At 37.8% G+C, this 25,000-nt stretch overlaps 1 protein-coding gene across 1 annotated transcript in view; it reads left to right on the forward strand.

The window, feature by feature from the left end:
- The window catches only part of LOC106878135 (atrial natriuretic peptide receptor 1), a 244,214-nt gene that overhangs the window by 5,424 nt on the left and 213,790 nt on the right, over window positions 1-25,000 (forward strand). Inside the window, exons 2-4 of the mRNA XM_089355548.1 lie at window positions 14,649-14,768; window positions 18,565-18,855; window positions 22,395-22,696. Coding sequence (XP_089211674.1) covers window positions 14,649-14,768; window positions 18,565-18,855; window positions 22,395-22,696 — 713 coding nt within the window. The remainder of the gene's footprint in view (window positions 1-14,648; window positions 14,769-18,564; window positions 18,856-22,394; window positions 22,697-25,000) is intronic.

Raw genomic sequence — 25,000 nt, forward strand, 5'->3', positions numbered from 1 at the left:
TGGAAAAGAACTCAGATTTCGCAGAAGTCATCACGAGAAATGTATTTATTTCTAAATTATACTATTTGTCAGGCATATCTAAGAAGCTCAATGGAACGCATATGTCACAAATATTTTCAATTTGTAAGATGAAATTGATGCGTTTAGGAAAAAAAAAAAAACGTATGGTAACGCATGGTAAATTTGAAATGTTTTCATTTAGTGATGATTTTGTCTGTGAAAATATTTTGACTTTTAATTTGATTAAACAGATCCTAGCGAAGCATTTGGTAATGATAGAGAAATAGTTTTGCAAATATTTTCTGCCAGATGTAGACAATTGTGGATTACATTTAGACCAAATGCTACTCACTGTAATAATCGAACAGTTAAATAATTTTCTTTGAAGGCTGAACTTGAATTTTGAAAACATAATTTTGGGTGCTTTTGGGTGCTTTTTGGGTGCATAAGAAACCAGAATACCCAGCATTATCTGGAGTAACAATAACAACTATTCTACTGTTTAATGGAGTATATTTATACGAATCAACATTCTCAGCTGTTGTGAGTTTTAGTTATTTTCCAATCGAAGTCGGATGTAGAGGATTCGTTGACACAGTGTGAGACGACTGTTGTTATCATTAGGGATAACTCATCGTATAGCAAGCACCACCATGAACGATATCCAAACCCTTGTGGAAAAGGCTAGCCACTGAATTTGGTTAAAAAGAGATGATTTGCGATGGCTAGAAGAATATTGAGCTATTTTTGATAACCGCTTGATCTAGCAAGCGAGGCCTCATGTAAAGGTGTGTGTGTATGCAGCGGTGCGCAATGATGCCGTCGAGAGGTAGGTCTCGAAACGGCGCGCATTCTCTCTTGATGACCCCATACACTTGCTAACTTCCCGTATGAGGAGTTTTCAACAGGTAGCATATGCATGTGCAAGTTGTTTTCAAAACATCTAAGATCTTGTGGTAGGTAACCATTGACATACCGGAAGACGGTTAGGTATCTTGGAAAGACAAGAGGACTGCTCGAAAGACGAGCTGACAACGGGAAAGACTATCGACACCAGGAAAGACTGGTGGAGGCTGCGGACTTTCAATCCTCGCCTCTGTAACATGTAACAACTACCGATGAGAATGAGAGCCCCATGATTGACCGAGAGGGTGGGGTCGAGAATCAACCAAACCCAGTTAACACGGAAATGAGCTTTCGAACAACGAACGAAATGCAAACAACTTTGGATGCAAGCTGTACTGTAGGACCTTTGCAACCGAGAGAGGCTTGAAGATTCATCAGGGAGAGACTTGTAGGAAGAGGACAGAGCAGTGTGGATCATCTGATCGTGAAACACGTGGTAAATCATCCCCGGGCTCAAGCCACAGCAGATCGATAAATGCTACAGCAAAGACTTCTTCCCGACAGGAAACTGCAGGTTATGAGACTAGTGCATCAAATAGAATTCGAAGGAAACCGAGGGTTCTGTGACCGGCTGCTAATGAGAAAGGAAGATATGAAGAGTTTGAGAACAAAGTATGCCAAGCTCTTTATCAAGTGACGATCTACAGTGGAGAAACTGGGAAAGTTAACAAGCTCAATATACGATACAGGAAAGGAATTATTTGGAGTGATGGATGATATCTGATTAGCGAAAGGAAAGTGTGGACCAAGCAGGAGGATCAGGCCTCCTCGAGGAATGTGAAGAAACCGAGCATTTTCCAATCGAAGTCGGGTTTAGAGGATTCGTTGGACAGTGTGAAGCGACTGTTGTTATCGATAGGCCTAACTCATCGTAAAGTAAATATCACCACGAACGATATCCAAACTACAGTGGAAAAAGCTAGCCACTAAATTTGGTTAGAAAGAGACGATGAGCGATGTCTAGAAGAATATTGAGCTATAGTTGATAACCAGTTGATTTAGCAAGCGGGGCCTCATGTCAGTGAGGGGGACCGGTGTGCAATGATGCTGTCCCAAACGGTGCGCATTCTCTCCTGATGATCCCATACACTTGTTGGCTTCCGGTATGCGAAGCTTTCGATTGGTATCACTTGCATGTGCAAGTTGTTTGCAAAACATATTTAATATAATCATACACGGGTTACATTCTTTTATTAAGGGTTTTAAATAGAATGATGTTAAACTGATTCTGGTTTTAAAAGGGAAGTTAGACAACGCAGAAATTCTAATTAATTATAATTAATTAAATACGGAATACAGTGTGGTGGGTTTGATCTTTAGTCGCACAATGGCAACTTACAGAATGGTATGATGTGGTGTAGTGTGAGAGTTGTTGTTGCTTAACTAAGCGTATGATCAAGCAGTATTCCAGCTTTGACTATCCAGTAATTTTAGAGCTATCCAGAACTACACAGGCTAATGTGTCCTTTCCTTTTTGAAGATAATAATAGGGTTTGATTTGAGGGAATTCGGTTGCTATTTCTAAAAGGTTGACCGACTACCCAGAGACACCCTCTTTCTCGTGGAATGCGGTACAGGCGCAGTGTTTTTGCTGTGCAGTGGGATGTGGTATATTGTAGCGTGGTATGATGTAGGTATAGTGTTTTTGTAGCCTATGAAGAGGTGATGTATTTGAAAGTAGAGCGGCAGTCCGTGATACAATTTCAAATCCCCATGTGGAGACATCTCACTTTACTTACAACGCCGTTACGTTTGTAAAATCCCCGGTCTGTAGTCATTAGAAACAAATAATTAATTTCAAGCTTAAAGCTATAACAACTGATATCAATTTCATCACGTATGTTAAGCAAAATGTTTCGTTCGTGCGAAACATTGCAAGCAAACACATATATACACACACATATACACACATATATGCACACAGGTATTAACGTGCACGTTCTGAGATTAAATCCATCGATGACAACTTCTTCGCTTTTCATTTTTCCGGGGGTCAATAAAATAAAATAAATGACTAGTCAGTTGCTGGGGTCGATACTATGTACTAATGATCAAAGGTATTCTAGCTGCTACCATGCTATACATCCCACCTTCACCCTGATGTACTATGTCTAGGACAGAATCTTTTTTATCTGTTACTTATTTCAGTCATTTGACTGCGGTTATGCTGAAGCACCGCATTGAAGGGCTTTAGTTGAAAAAAAATCATCGATATCAAAGCTAATTATTATTTTTAAAGTATAACACTTATTCTATCGGTTGTTTTTGCCGAACCGCTAAGTTAGAGAGACCTAAACAAACCAAAACCGCTTGTCAAGTGGTGAGCGAGTGAGACAAACACACGCTTACACACGTATATAAATATGACTGATTTCCGTACAGTCTCCGTCTAGCAAGATCACTCACAAAGCTATAGTAGAAGACGATTGCCCAAGGTGCCGCACCGTGGGACAGAATCCGAAATCACGTGGTTGCAAAGCAAGCTTCTTAACCACACAGCTACGCCAGTATCTTCATTTTGATTAAAAAAAAAAACGTTATTAGAACAGGATTTCAGTGAGGCTTTGGTTGCTATTTCTAACATATAGACAGGTCGCGTAGAAGGTCCATTAAATGCTGCTAAAGCTGTACATTCAATATTGGATTTAACGGAGATGAGATATTTATCTTTGGCTTTGTGTAAGTCTTTTGTGTTATTTCCTTGGTTATTTCTGTAGCCTTAGCTTACTGTGCTGTTTCAATTGATGAAGTCTGTATACAGAAATTATATGCCTTAAGCAAACTGAACTGAACTGATAAGGAGATCGTTTCATGTTTGTTTTCTTAGGATATGTTGCTGGAGATACAAATAGAAAAAGGAGAACAGTAGGTGAGCAGGAACATGTACTTCAGTCTGGATCTTTCATTTTATATTTTTGCTTCAGTTGGAACTTCCTCTTCTTTTTGTCTGTTTGTCAACCTGTCTTTCCCTCAGTGTAATGTGTGTGTGTGTGTGTGTGTGTGTGTGTGTGTATATATATATATATATATATATATATATATATATATATATACATATACATACTCTTTTACTATTTTACTTGTTTCAGTCATTTGACCGCGGCCATGCTGGAGCACCACATTTAGTCGAGCAAATCGACCCCAGGACTTATTCTTTGGCAGCCTAGTACTTATTCTATCGGTCTCTTTTGCCGAACCGCTAAGTTACGGGTCGTAAACACACCAACATCGGTTGTCAAGCGATGTTGGGAGACAAACACAGACACACAGACATATACACACACATACATATATATATATATACATATATACGACGGGCTTCTTTGGTCGGCCCGAGGCTATAGTAGAAGACACTTGCCCAAGGTGCCACGCAGTGGGACTGAACCCGGAACCATATGGTTGGTAAGCAAGCTACTTACCGCACAGCCACTCCTACACCTATATATATATAAAAGATCCTTCCCGAGACACAGGTTAATAAAGCTGGTTTTCCGATTCTATGGCGAATATATTTATTTCTTGCCCACATAAGGCGCAGGTCCATTGTAGGATTACTCATTCTTGCCAGATGAGTAAGATGGGGCAATGTGAAATGTTTTGCTCAAGAAAACAATGCATCGCTCGGTCCAGCAATCGAAACCAAAATCTTATGATCATATATATATATATATATATATATATATATATGGCTTGTTTCACTTTGAGAATGCTTATTTATCCATCCATTATGATATTTAGAACGCGACATCTTTTCATTGAAAACTGCTAAAGATTCAAAGCAGTATACGTGAACTGAAGTTAAACTCTTCATGTCTTAATTTTTCGTTACCTGAAGTCAATTTCAGAGTGGTCGTACACTGTAAGCACGTAGCAAATACATTCCTTTAACTCTACTTTTTCAAGTAGGTATATTGCTATTTTTGAACGTATCAATCATTCTTTTCTCCGAAAAATAGCTCCATTTGCTGTTGAATAAAATAAACTCGTAGAGGAAAAGTTTCAACGTCTTCCTTCAATTTCCTTATACCATTTATGTGGCTGTTTCTGACAAGAAATTTCGCTTTCATGTAAAACAACTATACTTTGTAGTCATTATCCGTAATCTACTCCCCAAATACTTCAGAAGCTCTACTTTGCATCGCTTGCAAACTTATATGTTCTATGATCATTAAAGTGCAACGACCTCCACAATAACCAGCCTTCAATTTGGTTTTCTGTTCCTAGGTTAATCGGAAACATAGATTACCGTGCTACTCATAAAACTTCGCGGTAGTTCAATTATTTGGTGAAAAAAATACCACCAAAGCAACTTAAACCGTCCAAAGGACGGGTGCGTTTGCTAGCATATATATATATATATATATATATATATATATATATATATATATATATATATATATATATATATATATATATATATATATATATGTATATATATATATATATACATACATACATACATACATACATATATACGTACGTACGAGCAAGGAAAGAATGTAGTATTAGTTACAGGAAGCGAAAATATCGATTCTTATGTTAAATTTCAAAATAAAGATATAATAATGGAAAATACTTTATGTGCCATTATTGAGACACTTTTTTCACTCCATCTCCACTATTCCCTTCCCGCCTTCCCTCGCATCCTTCTCTCTGTCTCTCTCTCCCTCACGCACACACACACACACACACACACACACACACACACACACACACATTTGAATATGCCTCATAAGTGACTCTAGAACTGAGAGTTTTGCGCGTTGCACCTTCACACTTTTAGTAAGTGCAACACACTCGACTTACTTGTGTAGCTTTAGTGCAAAATAAACATAAAAAGTATATGTATGCTTTATTTTTCCATACTGATTTCTGTTTCTCTTGTTTGTGACACTGAACGCCTCCTTCACCCACGCATCAGCTTATAATAATTATATCAAAAGGCTAGGTCCCCATGGTTGAGTTGAAGAAGTTCGAGAGATCTTTCAGAAAAAGAATGCTGGACCAGATGGGATCCCATCTTCGGGGTTCAGAAATAGTGACCTGGATGACATCTTATTAAACATCTGGAACATATCATTGATGACGGACAACAAAACAAAGCATTGTTTCCTTTAGAAACTTTAGTTCACTTGTAAAGACCAACCACCATAGCACCACTCTGACCTGGCAATCAGTAAAGATCTATATTCGGATATCCTCAACCAGAGAAAAGTAGCTTTTGATCCCTAACTGAAATATAACTAAAATGCTTTCTGTGAGAACTAGACAGCAGATGTGCTGATCTTGGCTTTTCCTAGAATGATACAAGAGATAAGAAGGACAACTTCTGCCTGTTCTCTTACATTTATCAATTTCAAGAAAACGTTGATTTAATTCATCGTGGAAGTGTGAGCAAGATCTTCAAGGCATGCGTGTCAGGCCTTGTAACATGAGTGATCTCACCGTACAAGGAAATTGAAATGGTTGAGCTGCGAAATGAAGCCTTACAAAGTGACATGTTGGTATCCTTCATTTTTACCATGGTTTTTGAGCTACGCTCTTCGGCAAACTGCTGGAAATCGCGAGGAGTTAGCCTTCACCTTTACACCAAATATTTCAAGTGGTTTGAATCGATGGCACTGGTTGATAAAGACCTTACCAATGACGTCCTTTTGTTATCTTCCTTTGTGGGTGTGAAAGTTGGACCCTCATTAAGTCCAACGTTGATGGGTACTATACGCCAATACACCACATGGTTCATTAATCAGCTGGATACAGAAGGTGACCAATGAACATCTTTATGGTGATCACCATTTTTAACCCACAAACAGAAGATGGATGTAACTTACTATAAACTTTCCGAGACTCTCAGAATTATCTGCCAAAAAAACAATCCTTTTGAAACTGACCCATGGGAAGGTGAACTGTAGCGTTCTTCCGGAACCACGGCGAAAACCCTGTTGGAGGACAGTAGTGGTGTAACTGTTGATAAATTTAATTCCCTGACGAGGGAATAAGACGAGTTCGTTATCGTGTCCAACTCAAGAGGAAGCTGTAGTCGATCAATGGTGATGATGTAAATGAAAATGAAGATGATGATGATAGTGATCACAAAATAATTTTCATTAAATGTGGTCATACTGCCAGGTCCTTCGTTCAAAACGACATTTCAACCTAATGTGTTATTTTTCCTAGTTTTCCCTTTGTAGTTTCTTACGCTTGTATTGTGTTTTAATAAAGTCAAACTGGCAGATGAAACAAAATAAATATTTTAAACAGACTCTCATATCTTGCGTTTTTACTATTTCCATTTACTCCCCAGTCTATGAACTAATGAGGGATCTCGAGTCAAAATAGGAGTCTCAATGCGGTCGATTAACGTACTGGAAATAGCTGCCAAATCTATTTCAAATCATATCGTACTGTATTATACAACCCCACCAAAAAAACAAAAAACAAAAAAACAAAAACAAAAGAGAAACTATATCTGAAAAGGTGGGGTGACCATAGCTAGATTGCTTTGCCCATAGCTCAGATTTATTAGGACCAACCTGCATATTGATGTGACCGAAACGTTGTTCCAATCGATGTGTCTAACTGTCTGAAATTGAAGGCCTACTCTCATTTGTCGTATCCTGAAGGCTTCATTTCCTGTCACAAGAAAACCAGATATCGGAGGTGTAATTTGAACTGCAGTACTTATTATCATTTTTTTAAAGTCTAGCACTTATTCTATAGGTCTCGAATGTCAAACAGCTAAGTTACAAGGACGTAAATAAACCAATACTGATTTGACTTTAATTTAAATGTTATTAACACGTCACAAGTGGAAAGCGCCTGGTTCTGACCCAAGCGAGGGAATAAACGTGTTGTGGCACAATGTTTCATCTTTTTTTGCCTTTTTAAATGTTGTGGTGTAGTTTAGGGAAGATTTGGCTGCTATTTCTGGCAGGTCGAGAGACCACTTAAAGATTTCGTGTGTGCCGATTTTCAATGGAGGCCAACAGACACGATATATCTGGAGGTTTTCGAGTGGCTAACATGACATAACTTGTAACTTCTTTATTACTAATTTTTAGGAAAATGAGTGTAATTTTTGTCATCATCATACAAAAATACATCGCAACTTCAAGTAGAATTGCTGGCATTGTGCCAGAATTTGAAACCATTATACGGTGTATTGAATAACAGTAGAAAAATGTAGCAATTCCAAAAACCAGTGCACGCAATTCCAAAAACACACACACAGTTCGATGAACTGAAAAATGGGAGGTAAAGGGTCTTTCTCAAGGAAGTCAGCACATCACTGATAGCTGGACTCGAATCTGCGATCATTCGCCCATCACTCGACATGAAGAATAGCAGCTATGCTGGTTTCTATGGGATTTATTTGGCCCATGATCACCTCTCATTGTTACTTCCTGTGTTCAGGCAGTTATGTATTACAATATGCAAATAGAATGGATATTTTGATTAATGGAAATGAGTTTCTTATGAGTTGACATTGTACTTAATGTATTTCAATGACAGCCTTCTCCGCTCATAAATAGTGTCAGAAACTAACGTCCATTTTCCCCCTCTATTATCGTGTCCTATATCCTCGTGGTGTTGAGTAGAAGTCGATATAACACATTGTAGAAACAATTAGTTATGTATTACAGCTGGGATTAAGTTACTGCAATGATTACATATCCATTTTTGCTATACTGAATGATTATGGAGGTGCAATGGCCCAGTGGTTAGGGCAGCGGAATCGCGGTCGTGGGATCGCAGTTTCGATTCCGAGACCGGGCGTTGCGAATGTTTATTGAGTGAAAGCACCTAAAGCTTCACGAGGCTCCGGCAGGGGGTGGTGGCTAATCCTGCTGTACTCTTTCTTTCTGTATTTCAAAGGGTCAGCCTTGTCACACACTGTGTCACGCTGAATCTTCCCAAGAACTACGTTAAAGGAACAACTGTCTGTGGAGTGCTCAGACACTTGCACGTTAATTTCACGAGCAGGCTGTTCCGTTGATCGGATCAACTGGAACCCTCGTCGCCGTAACCGACGGAGTACCACGATTGAATGCTTGGGAGAGAACGTTTAAACTTCGAAGTGACAACAGACATTAGTATTGTTTTTATTCCGTTTTATCTCGCCACTGTTTTAGTCATTAGGATTCTTCACTAGCTTATTTTTACTAATTACTTTTAGTTTTTTTTTATAGTTTGTCTACGGTCAATCCTGTTGATTGAAAAGTGAAATAAAACTGCTATAATTCGATATGAGGAGAAATACCTAGTTCCGGACATCCTTTGCTTTATATGATAGCATTATATCTCTAGAGAGGATACATTAGAGTAACTTCCTGTAGCTCTCTTCAGAGGTATACAAAACTTGAGGTTTCCAAAGGAAATGAAATGAGATCTGTAAATATTATACGCTTCTCAGGCTCAGTAAATTAAAAGATAAACCAAACGGTAGATCGATCGACTGGCAAGTTTAGATGCAGAGTAAGTAGAAGAATGCATATTAGATCGAGGAGTGAATTGGACCTAGATTAAATAATAAATTAAACGTAAATTTAACCGTATATTGAACAACAGATCGAGTTGTTAACTGAGCTGTAGATAGAACCGTATAAATTAAACGGCATAATGAGCATAAGCGCTGTAGAACTTGAGAACTAGAAGTAGAAGAAAAGTTAGATTGATGCTCTGATGTTACCAGGTCTTAATAGAAGAACCTAACTATCCCCACATTATATTGAAAAGTAGCTTCCCTATAATTTTTCTTGCAAATGGTGTGGTGTATCAGAATGATTTAATTGCTAAACAAATCTAATTTCGCAAACCTCCAAAAAATGTAAAATCTTGTACATATACCTGACAATTTTTTTATCGCTATCTCGGCATGTACGATAAAAGATATGATTCGCCAAAAAAGTCAGAATACTACCAAAATGTTCTGGAGTTATCTCCCGTACTCGACGGAAACATGGAAATAGTATTGGTCACATTGATTAATATCGTTATTTATTCATAACACTTATTTTTAAAATTATAGTTAGCTTTTTAATGCCATCTGTATAAACCACGTTAACAATAATTTCCCTAAAGATTAGTAGATAAAGCAGATTAACTTCCAATCAGCATTACTTCGGTTACCTTCAGGTATAATAATTTTTTGTTTACATTAAGTATTTACTTCAGTTAGGATTCAACAAACGAGCCTCTATTTCAGCTAAATAGGAATGGGTTGGTGGAGTTTACTCTGCGAGTTACAATATAATTTAAATAATATATAAATATATGCATATATCCATGCATATATGTACATACCTACATCTCTATGTATACATACATGTATATATGGGTACAGGATATCACAAAAAAACGTTAAACACAATGAGAAACGAAAACATAAAGACGAAAACAGAAAACGAAGTTTTTTTCGAACAACGAAAAAACCAGAGAAACGAGACATGCAACATAAAGAATATTTCCCTTCTTCAGTTGTCCCTGTTCCATCTACTCCGCGTTTCGAACGCCTGGAACGAAATCCTCAAATGGATATAAAAAAAACCCAGAATTAGTAAAAGAAGAGAAAAAGATGACCGGCACGCTAGGTGTCCGGTGGCGAAAAGGCAGAAATGAGAATATTAGTCACGGGTCACGTGTGGGCAGTAGATAGAAGGAAAGGAGGATGAGAGCGAGAGAGAGAGAGAGAGAGAGAGAGATAGAGAGAGAGAGGGAGAGAAAGAGAGAGAGAGAGAGAATGTGAGAGTGAGAGAGAGAGAGAGAGAGACAATGTGAGAGTGAGAGAGAGAGAGAGAGAGAGAGAGATAGAACAGGGGAATGAAGGAAAAAGTCTACAATTGTGAGAAGACAAAAGAAAGGGAGAGATGAAGTAGGGATGCTAGAAAAGGAATATTAGGACGAGAGAGAAAGAAAGAAAGAGTAAGTTTTTATATATATTTTTTGCGATCCTCTTTCTCTTTCATCCTAATATGCCTTTTCTAGCATTCTTACTTCCTCTTTCCCGCTTTCTCGTCTTCTCACACTTAATTGTAGACTATCTCCCTTCCCTCTGTTTGCTCTCTCTCTCTCTCTCTCATCCTCCTTTCCTTCTATCTACTGCCCACACATGACCCGTGACTAGTTTTCTCATCTCTGCCCTTTCGTCACCGGACACCTAGCATGCCGGTCAACTTTCTCTCTTCTCTTATAAATTCCATTATTTTATATCCATTTGAGGATTTCTTCCAGGCGTTACCCATCATTCTCGTATTTGACCGAAAGGCTTTAGTTATTGTCTTCGTCTATCGTTTCAAACTACATTTGCTTACTTTCGTACGTCCACCCTGTATTGCCTTGTTTGCTCAAGCCCTAATTCTACGCAAATCTTGTGGGTGTCGCCGATATACGAAATTCCCAGTATTATCATTAAAGGCACGAAACTAGGTATTAGAAGTTTTCGGTCGATAACTGATGAAGAATTACGGTCCTTCTGTGTCTGTTCCACGTGTACGTTTTGTAGTATTTAATGCATTTTTCAGTTGAGTAAATGAATTCTACGCATCCCGACTTTTACACACACACACACACACACACTTGATTCTTATTTCGGCTCTTGTGCCCACAGCGGAGAGGATTATTCATATTATTATTATTATTTTTCCTTCCTCTTATTTTCTTTTCCCCGTTTCATGTCATTGTCAATGATTTTTTATCGTAATTTTATAGGTTCATAATTTTTTTCATAATATTTGTTGTCTTTTCCCAATATTTGTTAGGAAGAAAAGGAAAACAAAGCAAAACAAAACAAAACAAAAAACAGATGCAACACATTGAAGACTATCACAGTACAAAGAAATCAAGAACAAGCAGCGGCTCAACAATGATTTATATTGTCAGTAAAAACAATAATGGCAGACGTGACTTTTATTGATGTTATACAAATTAACGTGTAAAATGTAAAAACTGAAGCACACAAAACACACACAACACAATAATGATTACTCTAATGTTATTGAATTGTCAACAAGAAACAAAAGCATCCATCACCTCCCCATCATATTATTATGTTGAAAGGTCGATGAGAGTGACAAGCACGATCCAAGTGAACGGACTGCTCAGAGCATATGTCTATAGATTGGAGGAGAATAGCTGGGGAGAAACGCACTTGTCTTTGTGGTCAGGGTGACCGTGGTTTTTTCATGGTGCTTTCACGTATATCCAGCGGAGATCTCTTTTGGGAGAATTTTTCTTTGTACTCTTTTGTTTTTTCTTTTTGTATTATTTCTCATGCTTACACGCATCTTTTTTTTAAATGGTACGCCTGCATTGTATCGTATCGTAACGCTCTCGCTCTTTTTGGCAAAACTGTAGCTAATAAAGTACTGCTGTTATTGTTGTTGTTGTTGTTGTTGTTGTTGTTCTTCTTCTTCTTCTTCTTCTTCTTCTTCTTCTTCTTCTTCTCCTCCCCTCCTGCTCCTCCTCCTCCTAATTATTGTTATTATTATTATTTTGATTTTGTATTGGTAAGAAGCCCCTTTCGGATCGTTCTTAAATTTTGATACATATCAGCTATATTTTAAAACGTCTACTGCTAAAAGTTCCATTCTATTTTGTTGTTAAACTCACCAGGATCCCAAAGAACTGGCCAATTCCGTTTAGTTTTGGCCCTTCCGTTTCAGTTTTGGGACGGAATTATTATTATTTTTTCTGTAATTTACCCATCTTAGAAAAAATATCAAAGTATGGCATTTGGAGTGGCAGTCTTGATGCCGCCTTCTCCGTCTTAATGGCCACAAACCAAAACAGCAGCAACAGCAGCACCTCCGCCATCACTGTAACACGTAGCGGCGATGGCGGCAACAAATTAACAGCAGCAATGGCAACAAAAAACGCAAAGATGGACAGTGATAGTAACACCTCTACTTTCGTCGCCATCTTCCGCTCCACCGTTGCTGCAATAAATTGCAACGTCAGCAACAACAATGACGACGAAAACAAAAGTGAAAAAACCCCCAAAAAAGCCGTGACAGCAGCAACAGCAGCACCACCACCACCATCACAAACAACAACAACAACTGAGGGTTTCCTTCATTTTTATTTCTTTTGATTTTGTCGCTTTCTAAAATTCCCAGATATTTATGTTTCTTATTTCTTTATTGACCATTAGGGGCTAGACATAGAGGGGACAAACAAGGACAGACAAAGGGATTAAGTCGATGACATCGACCCCAGTGCGTAACTGGTACTTATTTAATCGACCCCGAAAGGATGAAAGGCAAAGTCGACCTCGGCGGAATTTGAACTCAGAACGTAGCGGTAGACGAAGTACCGCTAAGCATTTCACCCGGCGTGCTAATGATTCTGCCATCTCACCGTCTTAATAAATGCAGCCAGAATAATGCTAAGCATTTTGCCCGGCATTCTAACGTTTCTACTAGCTCACCAGATATTTATATGTTTCTTCCGCGTCTAATAGTTTAATATACTCAACATTAGGTAAATTTCTTCCAGCACTTTTTATTCCTCGCTTCATCTTTATCATTACACATTTTTCGATTCCAAAAGTCATCCCAATATTCTTACTAAATATTCTTACATTTTGTATCAAGGAATCCATTTGACTCCTGCCTTTGCTACAGAGCTTTAAATCATAAACAGAAAGTAGTTCCCCTATTCTCTCTCAACGAGTACCCTTCTTAAGCTTTATTTAGTATAATCGAAAAAGGGATCAGTGCGATTACCGATTCCTTTGTTACTGATCCCATCTTTACTAGACGGAAGAAATGCTGTCTCCATGAAAGAATCTTTTTCTGATCTATACAATTTTTAATCTTTCCTCTCCTGATGTCAACTCTATTCCCTAGTCTCGTATTGCATATTCTAACTAGTATGTACTCAATGTTTTCTGACACCTCAAAGAATTATAGGCATCGCTTGATCCACGACTGTGAGATTAAATCGTATACTTTTCTATAATCATTCCACGCAATCCATGCATTTTAAAATCGTCTGCAAATTCTCAAAACTATTTTGTTGAGCATTAATTGCTTTTTTGTTCCTCTGTTTTTTATACAAAAGGTTTTCTGTTCATCAGGAATTAGATGTTTCTCAAATGGCTGTTAATATATCTCTTCTACAATTATCCCTGTTAGGAGTTTTCACATAATTGGTACACATATAATTGGTTGGCATTCTGAGACATTATTTCCTTTCAATTTGTCCTTCAGTATCTTTTGTTAGTCTAGTCACAATAGTATTCCCTCTTTGATATGCACTAATTTAGTTGTATCCCTATATCTTCATAGAGTCTCGTAAACCCTTTTAGTCAGTATCCATCCATCCACCACAAGCGCATATCAAGTGCTTCTATGTCATTGTTTCAACGAAAACCCACTGTTGTTGTTGTTTAACACCAGGTCAGTCCTCAGGACAGTTCAACTAGGATCATTCAATATTTTTTAAGTGTGTCCAGAAATCCGTTATCCTATATGTTCTCTCTTTCGAGATAATGAAATGTAATTAGAGGGAGAATTTGCTACTATTTTCAGTATAGATGTTATCTTGATGTGTAATGCGTCCGTGTGTTTGTATTCGATTTTATGAGTTAATATATATGTGTTGGGGTTTTCAGTGTGTATGTATTTGTGAATATGTATTTGAGTGTATATGTATTTATATGTGTGAAAATACACACGTATCTGTACGTGTCATGAAAACAGCTATTTAATATATAATTTTCCTTTTTAAATTTCATTATCTAGGCATGGCAGCCGAGTTGTTCTACCATGATAAAATCGTAGCATTCATTGGTCCTGCTTGCACATATGCTGTCGAACCGACCAGCCTCATGGCATCGTATTGGGATATTCCATTAATTACAGGTAAGTTGCTATTTTATTTCTTTTTATTAGTGGTGCGTCCGGAGTTAGCTTGCGAGGACGTCATTGTATCTCTCGGTAGGATATACTGGCCTGCCTCATTCATTGTTTTTTCCTGTAGAACATAGAAGATAAACGATATATATTTTTGAGAGGATAATTTGGAGTATTAGTGACATAAGATGGATGTAAACATCTTTCCTTCGAGATTAGTAACAGCTTCGTGGATTCTGTTTGCTAGAACCCTACTCTCACAATTGGACACACTTGTTTACTACATAACTCGGCAATGTACATTTATTTTCCGAAAGCGCACTTGAAAATTTTCAATAAGCACTCGATACATTCACAATGCTTCTGCTGCATATAATGGTGATTTAACCCGATTTATTGCTTGTTCGTTATCTATTAAAACATAGATTGCAAATGGTAAGTATTTTCATTGAGGCCAGCGTTGCGATATGTTCATAACAAAGATACATAACATTTAACACCCGTTTCAAAGTTAGTTCAATGAAAGCTCCATAGGATGATATGCTATTGTTAAATCCTAGTTAGCCTCGATTGAGTACATCTATGATCAAAGGTACTCCAATCGTGGCCATCCCATTTTTATGTATCTCTAGCACTACGTTATGTCCTACTTCTTTTTTTAAGACAGTGGAGTTGTGATTAGGGAGAATTTGTTTGCAATTTCTAACAGGTCGAGCGACTACGTAGAGGATCCCTCGTTGGTACATCAGGTAGTAATGAGGGTTTTGTGATCGAGCAATATTAAGTTCAAATATAAGTACTTGGTGGGAGACAATACGAGAGCACACCATTGAATTACTACATGAAGAATGGAAGCTGAGTGTTGACCCAACGACCAAATTAAGTTACAAAGCTAATTACCATCATATTGATTCAAACCCTGTTATCAGTCACAGTCACGCTGCAACTCTAGCCTGTAGGTGTGCTGTCTCCTCTCTCTATCTATTATTCTCTGTATTCTTTCTATTCTACCAATGCTTTGATGGCTCTGTCTTGTGCCTCTTCCATTTAAGCGCTCCCATCTCTCTTGTCTTTCCACCTCTAGTCAGCCTTATTGTTTCCACTTCCAAACCCACGCTACTATTATTCCCATTCCTTCCTCTAAAATCACATTCCTTCTCATGTCCTAGTTGCAGGTGTTAACTTGTAACAGTTTAAGCAAAGCATTAACGGCCTCTGTCTCACCGTTCCTGGAGGGTTGCAAAAGTCGTGGTACTGTTCCTTTTCCCAGATCCAGCAAATAAAAAGAGAGCAAGTGGCTTCTCTATGTCTTTGACTAAGCCGTTAGTCAGGTCGAGTAGACTATCCTGCTCAAAAGGTCTCTGAATAAGGGTTGTTTAAGGATGTTGAACGTAACACCTATGTTTCAAAAGGTGAATTATCCAAACCCCAAAGAATTCCTTTCAACACATGGCTATGATGCTCTCCCACTACTTCTGCTCGTGATCAGAGATGCACATATCGTCAGCCACTAAGGAACATGCTCAACTAGTTAAAGTCAAATAACTAACAAGTAAATCTTTGGTATTGAGCAGAATATTTGCTATAGCCCATCTTTTATACCAAGACAAAACAATGTACATGATAACACTTCCAATCAGTTAAGATCAGAAGCCATGAGAGCCAATGCCTGGTACTGCATCAGGGCATTATTATTATTATTATTATTATTATTATTATTATTATTATTATTATTATTATTATTATTATTATTATTATTATTATTATTATTATTATTATTATTATTATTATATGTTTGGCTTTTCTTTGTATTTATACAAGTTGACTCCAAGTCTCACCCAGAGACTTCATGAGACAAGTTAGAAGTTCAAGTTAGTATTATGACTAAGGTGCCATATATTTGGTTTTACACAGAGTATTGTTCTAGAGAATGTCTGTCAAAACATAAAGTAAACTGGAAGTTTGTTTCAAAAGTAATTTGATTATAAGATGATTGTCTGATATTAAGATGACAGTAAAAGGTATATGCTGTTATGTACATCTGAAAGTATTTTGACATTGTTTACGGATTAAAATATTTTTGGGATTACATAAACAATATTTTACATAGGATATGAGCAGTTCTCATGAACACTATTTTTAGAATTTCTTCAATTTTTGGATTTCCTGGTATCTGAGCTAGGTAGCAATCACCCCCTATTGCTATCATTCTTAGGGCACCTATGACAACAGATATTGTTTTAGTCTTGAGGCTCCATATTTTGCCAATTTCTATTTCAAGATCTTTATATTTGTTCAATTTTTGGTAGGTCTTGACAGATACATTTATATCGATTAGGACAGTCATATCGATGAGGAGGCATGATTTTTGTCTGAAGTCTTTCAATATAATATCTGGCCCATTTGCATCTATCTTCCTGTCTGTTTGAACGGTGAAGTTCTAAAGGAGTATTCCCAATAGTTTTTATAATGAGGAAGGTCCAAGTCTTTGCAAATTACCCAGTGAATATACTGTGTTGCTCTATTATGCCCGTTGAGATACTTTGTAGGCGCAAGAAGACTGCACATGGAGACATCATGATTGATGGTTTCATTTTGTTGTTTACATACACGACATATTGGGCTACTATCGTTCTTTAAGATGTTGGCCTGCAAGCTTCTTGTAGGTAGGCATTGATCTTGGGCTGCTATGATAAACCCGTCTGCCTCTGATTTTAAGCCAGAAGATACTAACCATTGATGGGTAAGGGTTTTGTCAACATCGACATTTTTAGCTCTCTATGGGTATTTGCCATTGAGAAGGTTTTCTTGCCATTTATCAGTAAGAACATCTAAAGCAGCAGCTTTAGCACGAGTTTTCAGACGCTTAACTTTTGCTGTGTTGGATTCCAGCAGGTCTAATTCTAGGATTGTTGTATTTGGAATTCACTTAGATATTTCTTTGCCTGTTTTATTACTGAGTATGATGTTTTCTTGTTTTCATGCTTTAAGACAAGTTTTAACATCTAATCATCAAAGTTTTTCAGGTAGGTGTTTAGGCCAATTGTGATAGTCATTGTTAATTCCAGTTGTAAAAGTCCACAGCCACCTTCTTTTCTTGGCAGGTAAAGTCGTTCTATATCTGCCTTAGGGTGGTGCATTCTATGCATTGTCAACAATTTTCGTATTTTTCTGCCAAGATATCAGTAATTGACCAGTTAATGATATTGAAACCTTAAATCACGACCGGTATGGCTAAAGTATTGATCGCTTCGATCTTGTTTCTTGCGTTCAGCTCTCTCTTGGGTATTGCCCTTACTCTGCGATAACATTCCTTTCTGATCTTTTCCCTAATCATCGAATGTTTGATTCCATTGCCTTCAAATACCCCTAGGTATTTGTAGCTCCCCGTTGGTTCTAGCTCCTTTATGATCTTGTTGTTGTTGTTGCTGTTGTTGTTGTTGTTGTTCTTCTTCTTCTTCTTCTTCTTCTTCTTCTTCTCCTCCTCCTCCTCCTCCTCCTCCTCCTCCTCCTCATTATTATTATTATTATTATTATTATTATTATTATTATTATCATTATTATTATTAAGGCCGCGATATGGCAGAATCGTTAGCACGTCGAGCGAAATGCTTAGCAGTATTTCGCTTGCCGCTACATTCCGAGTTCAAATTCCGTCGAGGTCGACTTTGCCTTTCATCCTTTTGGGGTCGATAAAATAAGTACCAGTTGAGTACTGGCGTCAATGTAATCGATTTTCTCCATCTCCTGATATTGCTAGCTTTAGGCCAAAATTTGAAATGATTATTATTACTTTTGTTTTCAGGTCTTGGTGATAACGGAAAGTTCAAAAACAAAACCATTTATACAACGATGACCCGGATGTCGTTTTGCCAGTGTAGAATCCGCCGAGTGCTCTCCAGTGTCTTCCACTATTACCATTGGAAAAATATTTCACTTATATATGACGTCAGTGACGCTAATTCGGATGTGTTGGGAAACAGCTTGAAAGACGGTCTTGTGAAGTCTGGCTTCGAACCGAACGTTATTTCTTTCAACGGAATTTTTAACACTAGCTTACGTTATTATTTACAGTCAGCATCTAGTAGATCCAGAAGTAAGTAGAAAAAGCTTTCGCCCATCAATGCAATACAAAGAAAAAATTCTCGTTAATATTTAATGTTGTGTGTATTTGTGTATCTATGTATGTGTGTGTATTTGTGTGTGTGTGTGTGTGTGTGTTATTTCTTTACTACCCACAAGGGGCTACACACAGAGTCGATAGACAAGGACAGACAGACGGATTAAGTCGATTCTATCGACCCCAGTGCGTAACTGATACTTATTTAATCGACCCCGAAAGGATGAAAGGTAAAGTCGACCTCGGCGGAATTTGAACTCAGAACGTAGCGGCAGACGAAATACCGTTAAGCATTTCGCCCGGCGTGCTAACGTTTCTGCTAGCTCGCCGCCTTATTTGTGTGTGTATGTGTGTGTGTGTGTGTGTGTGTGTGTGTGTGTGTGTGTGTGTGTGTGTGTGTGTGTGTGTGTGTGTGTTTGTGTGTGTGTGTGTGTGTGTGTGTGTGTGTGTGTGCGCGCGCGTCCGTTTGTGTGTACGTGCGTATGAATATTTTCAATGATGAGGATTCGCAGAATTCTTGCAGGCACTGGCAGCCTTTTTCGAGAAGATGGCTGCATGAAACATGACTCATCACCAGATAGGCCGCGCTATTAAAAAATTCAAGCTAATTTTTCGTCAGGCGTGTCATTCAAAAAGAACTGCGGGCCGTGGGTTGCTCACGAGTGTCTTAGAATGTTAGACAAAATTCCTTGTAGCAGTTATTTAATATCCTTTACATTCTAATTTCATCTGTTTTGGACTCGATATCATAAAGTATCTACATTATTTACATTATTTACATTTGTCGGATATTTGTCCTCATCTTGTTTGTTGTTAACACAACGTTTCGGCTGATATACCCTCCAGCCTTCGTCAGGTGTCTTGGGGAAATTTCGAACCTGGGTTCTCATTCCTAACGATGTTACTATTATTATATTATTATTATTATTATTATTACTATTATTAATCAGGTCGCTGCCGTGAATCGAACTCGGAACCTTGGGGTTAGTAGCCCGCGCTCTTAACCACTACGCCAAGGTTCCGAGTTCGATTCACGGCAGCGACCTGATTAATAATAGTAATAATAATAATAATAATAATAATAATAATAATATAATAATAGTAACATCGTTAGGAATGAGAACCCAGGTTCGAAATTTCCCCAAGACACCTGACGAAGGCTGGAGGGTATATCAGCCGAAACGTTGTGCTAACAACAAACAAGATGAGGACAACTATCCGACAAATGTAAATAATGTAAATAATGTAAATAATTCCTCATCTCTTAAATATAGAACTGTATAAAGTATCTGTCAACTATTAAAACCAATTTAAGCGACTACACGTTTACGTAGAATTTTTTTGTTTCTTTTGGTCTTTCTACCCATACTAGAAATCACATTTAGAAATCACAAAGGCGGTGAGCTAGCAGAAACGTTAGCACGCCGGGCGAAATGCTTAGCAGTAGTTCGTCTGCCGTTACATTCAGAGTTCAATTTCCGCCGAGGTCGACTTTGCCTTTCATCCTTTCGGGGTCGATAAATTAAGTACCAGTTACGCACTGGGTCGATGTAATCGACTTAACCCCTCTATCTGTCCTTGTTTGTCCCCTCTATATTTAGCCCCTTCTGGGCAATAAAGAAGTAAGAAATCACATTTAATATTTTTGTTGTTATTGTTGTTATTGTTAGCCTTCAGGTTAGCTTTCATCGACAGATATATAATCAAGGGTGTTCAACTCCTTATCATTCCGTGCTGTCTTTCAAGCAGCGCGCACTCTGGCTAATATTGGTTTCAAATTTTGGCACAAGGCCGGCAATTTCGGGAGGGTTTGGAGTTAAGTCGATTAGATTGACCCTCAGTTCTCTACTAGTACTTATTTTATTCACCCCGAAAGGATGAAAGATAAAGTCGACCCAAGTAGTATTTGAACACTAATATTATTTGCTGGTTTAAGTCAGCAAGCTGGCAGAATCGTTAGCACCCCCGGCAAAGTGCCTTGCAGCATTTCGTCCGTCTTTACGTTGCGGGTTCAAATTCCGCTGGGATTGAGATTCTTCCCATCTTTTTTTGGGGTGGAGGTTAATAAAATAAGTACTAGTTGAGCATTGGGGTCAATATAATCGACTTACCTCCAGTTTCAAAATTGCTGACCTTGCGTCAAAATTTGAAACCAATGTTGATTTCAAATTTTGGTACAAGGCCATCAATATCGAGGAAGCGAGTAAATCGATTACATCAACTCCAGTGCTTAACTGGTACTTATTTTGGTACGACCGCGGAAGAATGAAAGGTAAAGTAGACCTCGGTGGAATTTGCACTCAGTACGTAAAGACGGACGAAATGCCGCTAAGCATTTTTCTTGACGCACTAACGAGTCTGCCAGCTCGCCGCTTTACACACACACACACACACACATACACAAATAAAATTGAAATCAGTATTATTCACTGAGCTAAGGCGGCGAGCTGGCAGAACAGTTAGCACACCGGGCGAAATGCTTAGCGGTATTTCGTTTGCCGTTACGCTTTGAGTTCAAATTCCGCCGAAGTTCACTTTGCCTTTCATCCTTTCGGGGTCGATAAATTAAGTATCAGTTACACACTGAGGTCGATGTAATCGACTTAACCCCCTTGTCTGTCCTTGTTTGTCCCCTCTATGTTTAGCCCCTTGTAGGCAATAAAGAAATAAGAACAGTTAGCACGCCGGGCAAGATGTTCAACAGAATATCGTCCGTTTTTACGTTCTGAGTTCAAATTCCACCGAAGTCTATTTTCCTTTAATCCTTTCGTGGTAGCGATAAAATAATTAACAGCTGAGCTCTGGGGGTGGATATAATCGACTTAACCCCCTCTCCAAATTGCTAGCCTTGCGCCAAAATTTGAAACTAATACTACTCAATGATTTTCTTTAAAAGACAAAAAGGGTCAATAAAATGAAGTACTAATTAATTACGGTAGCCGACGTTAGCCATTAACGCCTCACCTCAAAATTCCTGACCTTGTGATTAAATCAGAAATCATTATATTACATTGAAACTTTACGGTACTGTAATGAGATTGTCTTTATATTGTTCACGATACTTTTTCACGTCTGGCCGTATAGCCTTTTTTGTTTGTTTATTTCACCGTTTCGTTTTCCTGTCTTGTTTTCCGTCCGCCACTATCCTCCATGGAACAAATTTAATTTGTGTCCGTGGGAAGAGCCATTTTAACGATGCGTCCTGCCCTATCTCTTCGAAACGCCAGTGTTATAATGGTGGCAGCTGATGAAGGAAATGTTCTCTATGTGACCTGTGTGTTTTCTGTACCCTGTTTATCATTTTGTCCATGTTTTTTTTGCAACGTCATGTACCCAGATATACATCTATATATACATGTAGATGAAGGTATGTACATACATGTACATACATATGCATATACTCATATATTATATATATATATATATATATATATATATATATATATATATATATATATATATATATATATATATATATATATATATATATATGTGTTTATTTTCCTTTCTTCTAGTAATTCTCTTAATAGTTCCCGGAGAAACGAAAAGGAAATTTCTACTAGAAGCCTACAATATGGGTTACATTGACGGTAGTTATGTCTTTATCGACATAGTCATGTTTTTGTTTAGTGGTGAATACGTTGGCAACCACGACTGGAAAAGATCGGACGGCCAGGATATCATTGCTAAGAAGGCTTTCGAAGCTTTACTCCGAGTATCGCTTTACATTCAATATGGAGCGAAGTGGGACGAATTTGAGAAGAACGTGAAAGAAGTAGCTGAAAGAAAATATAACTTCACCTTCGGAGAAGAAAAGGTATATTCTCTCTTGTTCGTTGCTATAGACTAAAACACATGCACGCACACAAACACACGCACACGCACGTACGCTCGCACACACGCGCGCACGCACATAAATGCACACACACACACACACACACACACACAAGCACATGCACACATACTGCCTCCCACCACTGGAGTGAAAACTTATTTCTTAATTGCATGGATAAAGTCAGTTAATCGAAGTTTTTCAACTCACCTCATTACACATAATGAGAATGTGCCCCCCCCCCCACGCATACATGTGTGTGTGTGTATTTTATGCAGAACGTGCCCTGTTGTATTTTTCCTTCAGCTCTATTGTAGAGATTTATAATCAGTACAACCCTATTTAACCTCTATTTCTGTATACATACTAATCAAATCGTCATCCTGCCAACTGAGATGACTATGCTTCGCTGATGAGATCCAACAAGATCGAAACACGTCCAGCAACGCGGTTTAAAAGCCAACTGTACTACTATTTGTTTGTCTTTATCCTCCAGTAGATTAGCTGATATCTGTATAATCTTCCTTGCTTGTTTTTAGATTTAAAACATTCCTTAAGGGTGCTTTTATCCTACAATTGCAAGGATAACCACAGTTAATCGATTCCCCACTATTCACTATATTATATACGTGAGACTCTACCATATGTGTATATAAACCACTCGTATACATTTACTTTAGATGAGTGTCCTGTATGCTAAATCAGTCCTATTGTTTATAACCACTTAGCTTTCATTTAATTTCATGCCTTCGTAGTTCGAATAGAAAAGAAGGAAACAGGAAATAGAGCAAAATAGATTTATAGATAGATAGAGAAAGAGAAATAGAGAGAGAGAGTGAGACATTATTTACTCTGTGAATCCATAAACGTTAAAGGAGGCTGGTCAAGCTGAATAGCATTAATGTTTATTTGGAATTGATTAAAATATGATAGATATATCACGATCTACACAGCCTCTCAAAGACGGTGTTTAGCAGAGAATTCAGTAGCGTTAAATCGACTAGAGACGAATGCCTTTAAGAATATGACACCAGTATATAACTTATATTCTCAGCAGTTAAATCAATTGAGGCGTGTCAGATTAAGAGCTTGTTCAAAGAAGCAACAAAACGGGAGACATAAACAATAGATTAGACCATTGGTTTAATATTATTATCGAATACTTTCATTCTTTTATACTTTTATGATGGAATATTTTAGTCCCTTCATACATGCATTAATGAAACTTTATTTTACGTAGCGAAACATAACTCTCACCAAAAGCACACACACACACAAACACACACACACAGATGGAGGCATGCATACAAATTTATGCATACACACACATATGTATGTATGTATGTATGTATGTATGTGTTTGTATATCGTCAATACATTATATATCCGAAAAAGAAAAGCATATTCTAAAAGTTAGAACAGTAATGTATTTACACGAAATTAAATATATGTCCGGTCATAGAGTGATCAATGGTTTCGCGTCCATAAAGCGCTTAGCTTTAGAGATAACTCGTCAAATTCCAATGGTCGTTACCGGTTTTCAAACTCCAGTTTGAAGAGAAGTTATATACCCCCGGCCATTGGAGTCTGACGAGTCGTCTATAAAGCTAAAATCTTTATGGATGCGAGACCATCGGTCACTTTATGACCGGACATATATTTGACTTCATGTATATATATATATATATATATATATATATATATATATATATATATATATATATATATATATATATATATATATATATATATATATATATATATAACGTGAGAGAGTTAGGGGTTGGGGGTACAACCCACTAAGGGATAGTATCTATCCAGTATACTGCTGGGAGGATATATATATATATATATATATCAAAAGTCTTAATAAGTAGGAAGGCAGACAAACCACAAATCCCTTGAGGTAGATGGTACTGCTCGATCTGTAGAAAAAGCGTAGGTAGAAACTCCATAAGATGTATCCAGTGTAAGCTATGGACACATAAGAGGTGCAGCAATATCAAAGGAAGGCTAACTGGGAAGATAGTTTTTGTGTGTGGCAAATGCTCAGGAGCAATAAACGCTGAAAATGTGCAGAGAACAGCTTCCGTCACATTGCAGGGGAAAAAACTACAAGTAGTTGATTGCTTCCGTTACCTAGATGACCAAATTAGTAGCGGCTCTGAAAGTGTAGCTGCTAGAATAAGAATAGCCTGGGCAAAGTTCAGAGAGTTCCTACCTCTGCTGATGACAAAGGGCCTCTCGCCCTGAGTAAAAGGTAGCCTGTATGATGCATGATGAGCGAAC

This window comes from Octopus bimaculoides, chromosome 7, assembly GCF_046866305.1.
Source record: "Octopus bimaculoides isolate indiv1 chromosome 7, ASM4686630v1, whole genome shotgun sequence".
Classification (NCBI taxonomy): domain Eukaryota; kingdom Metazoa; phylum Mollusca; class Cephalopoda; order Octopoda; family Octopodidae; genus Octopus; species Octopus bimaculoides.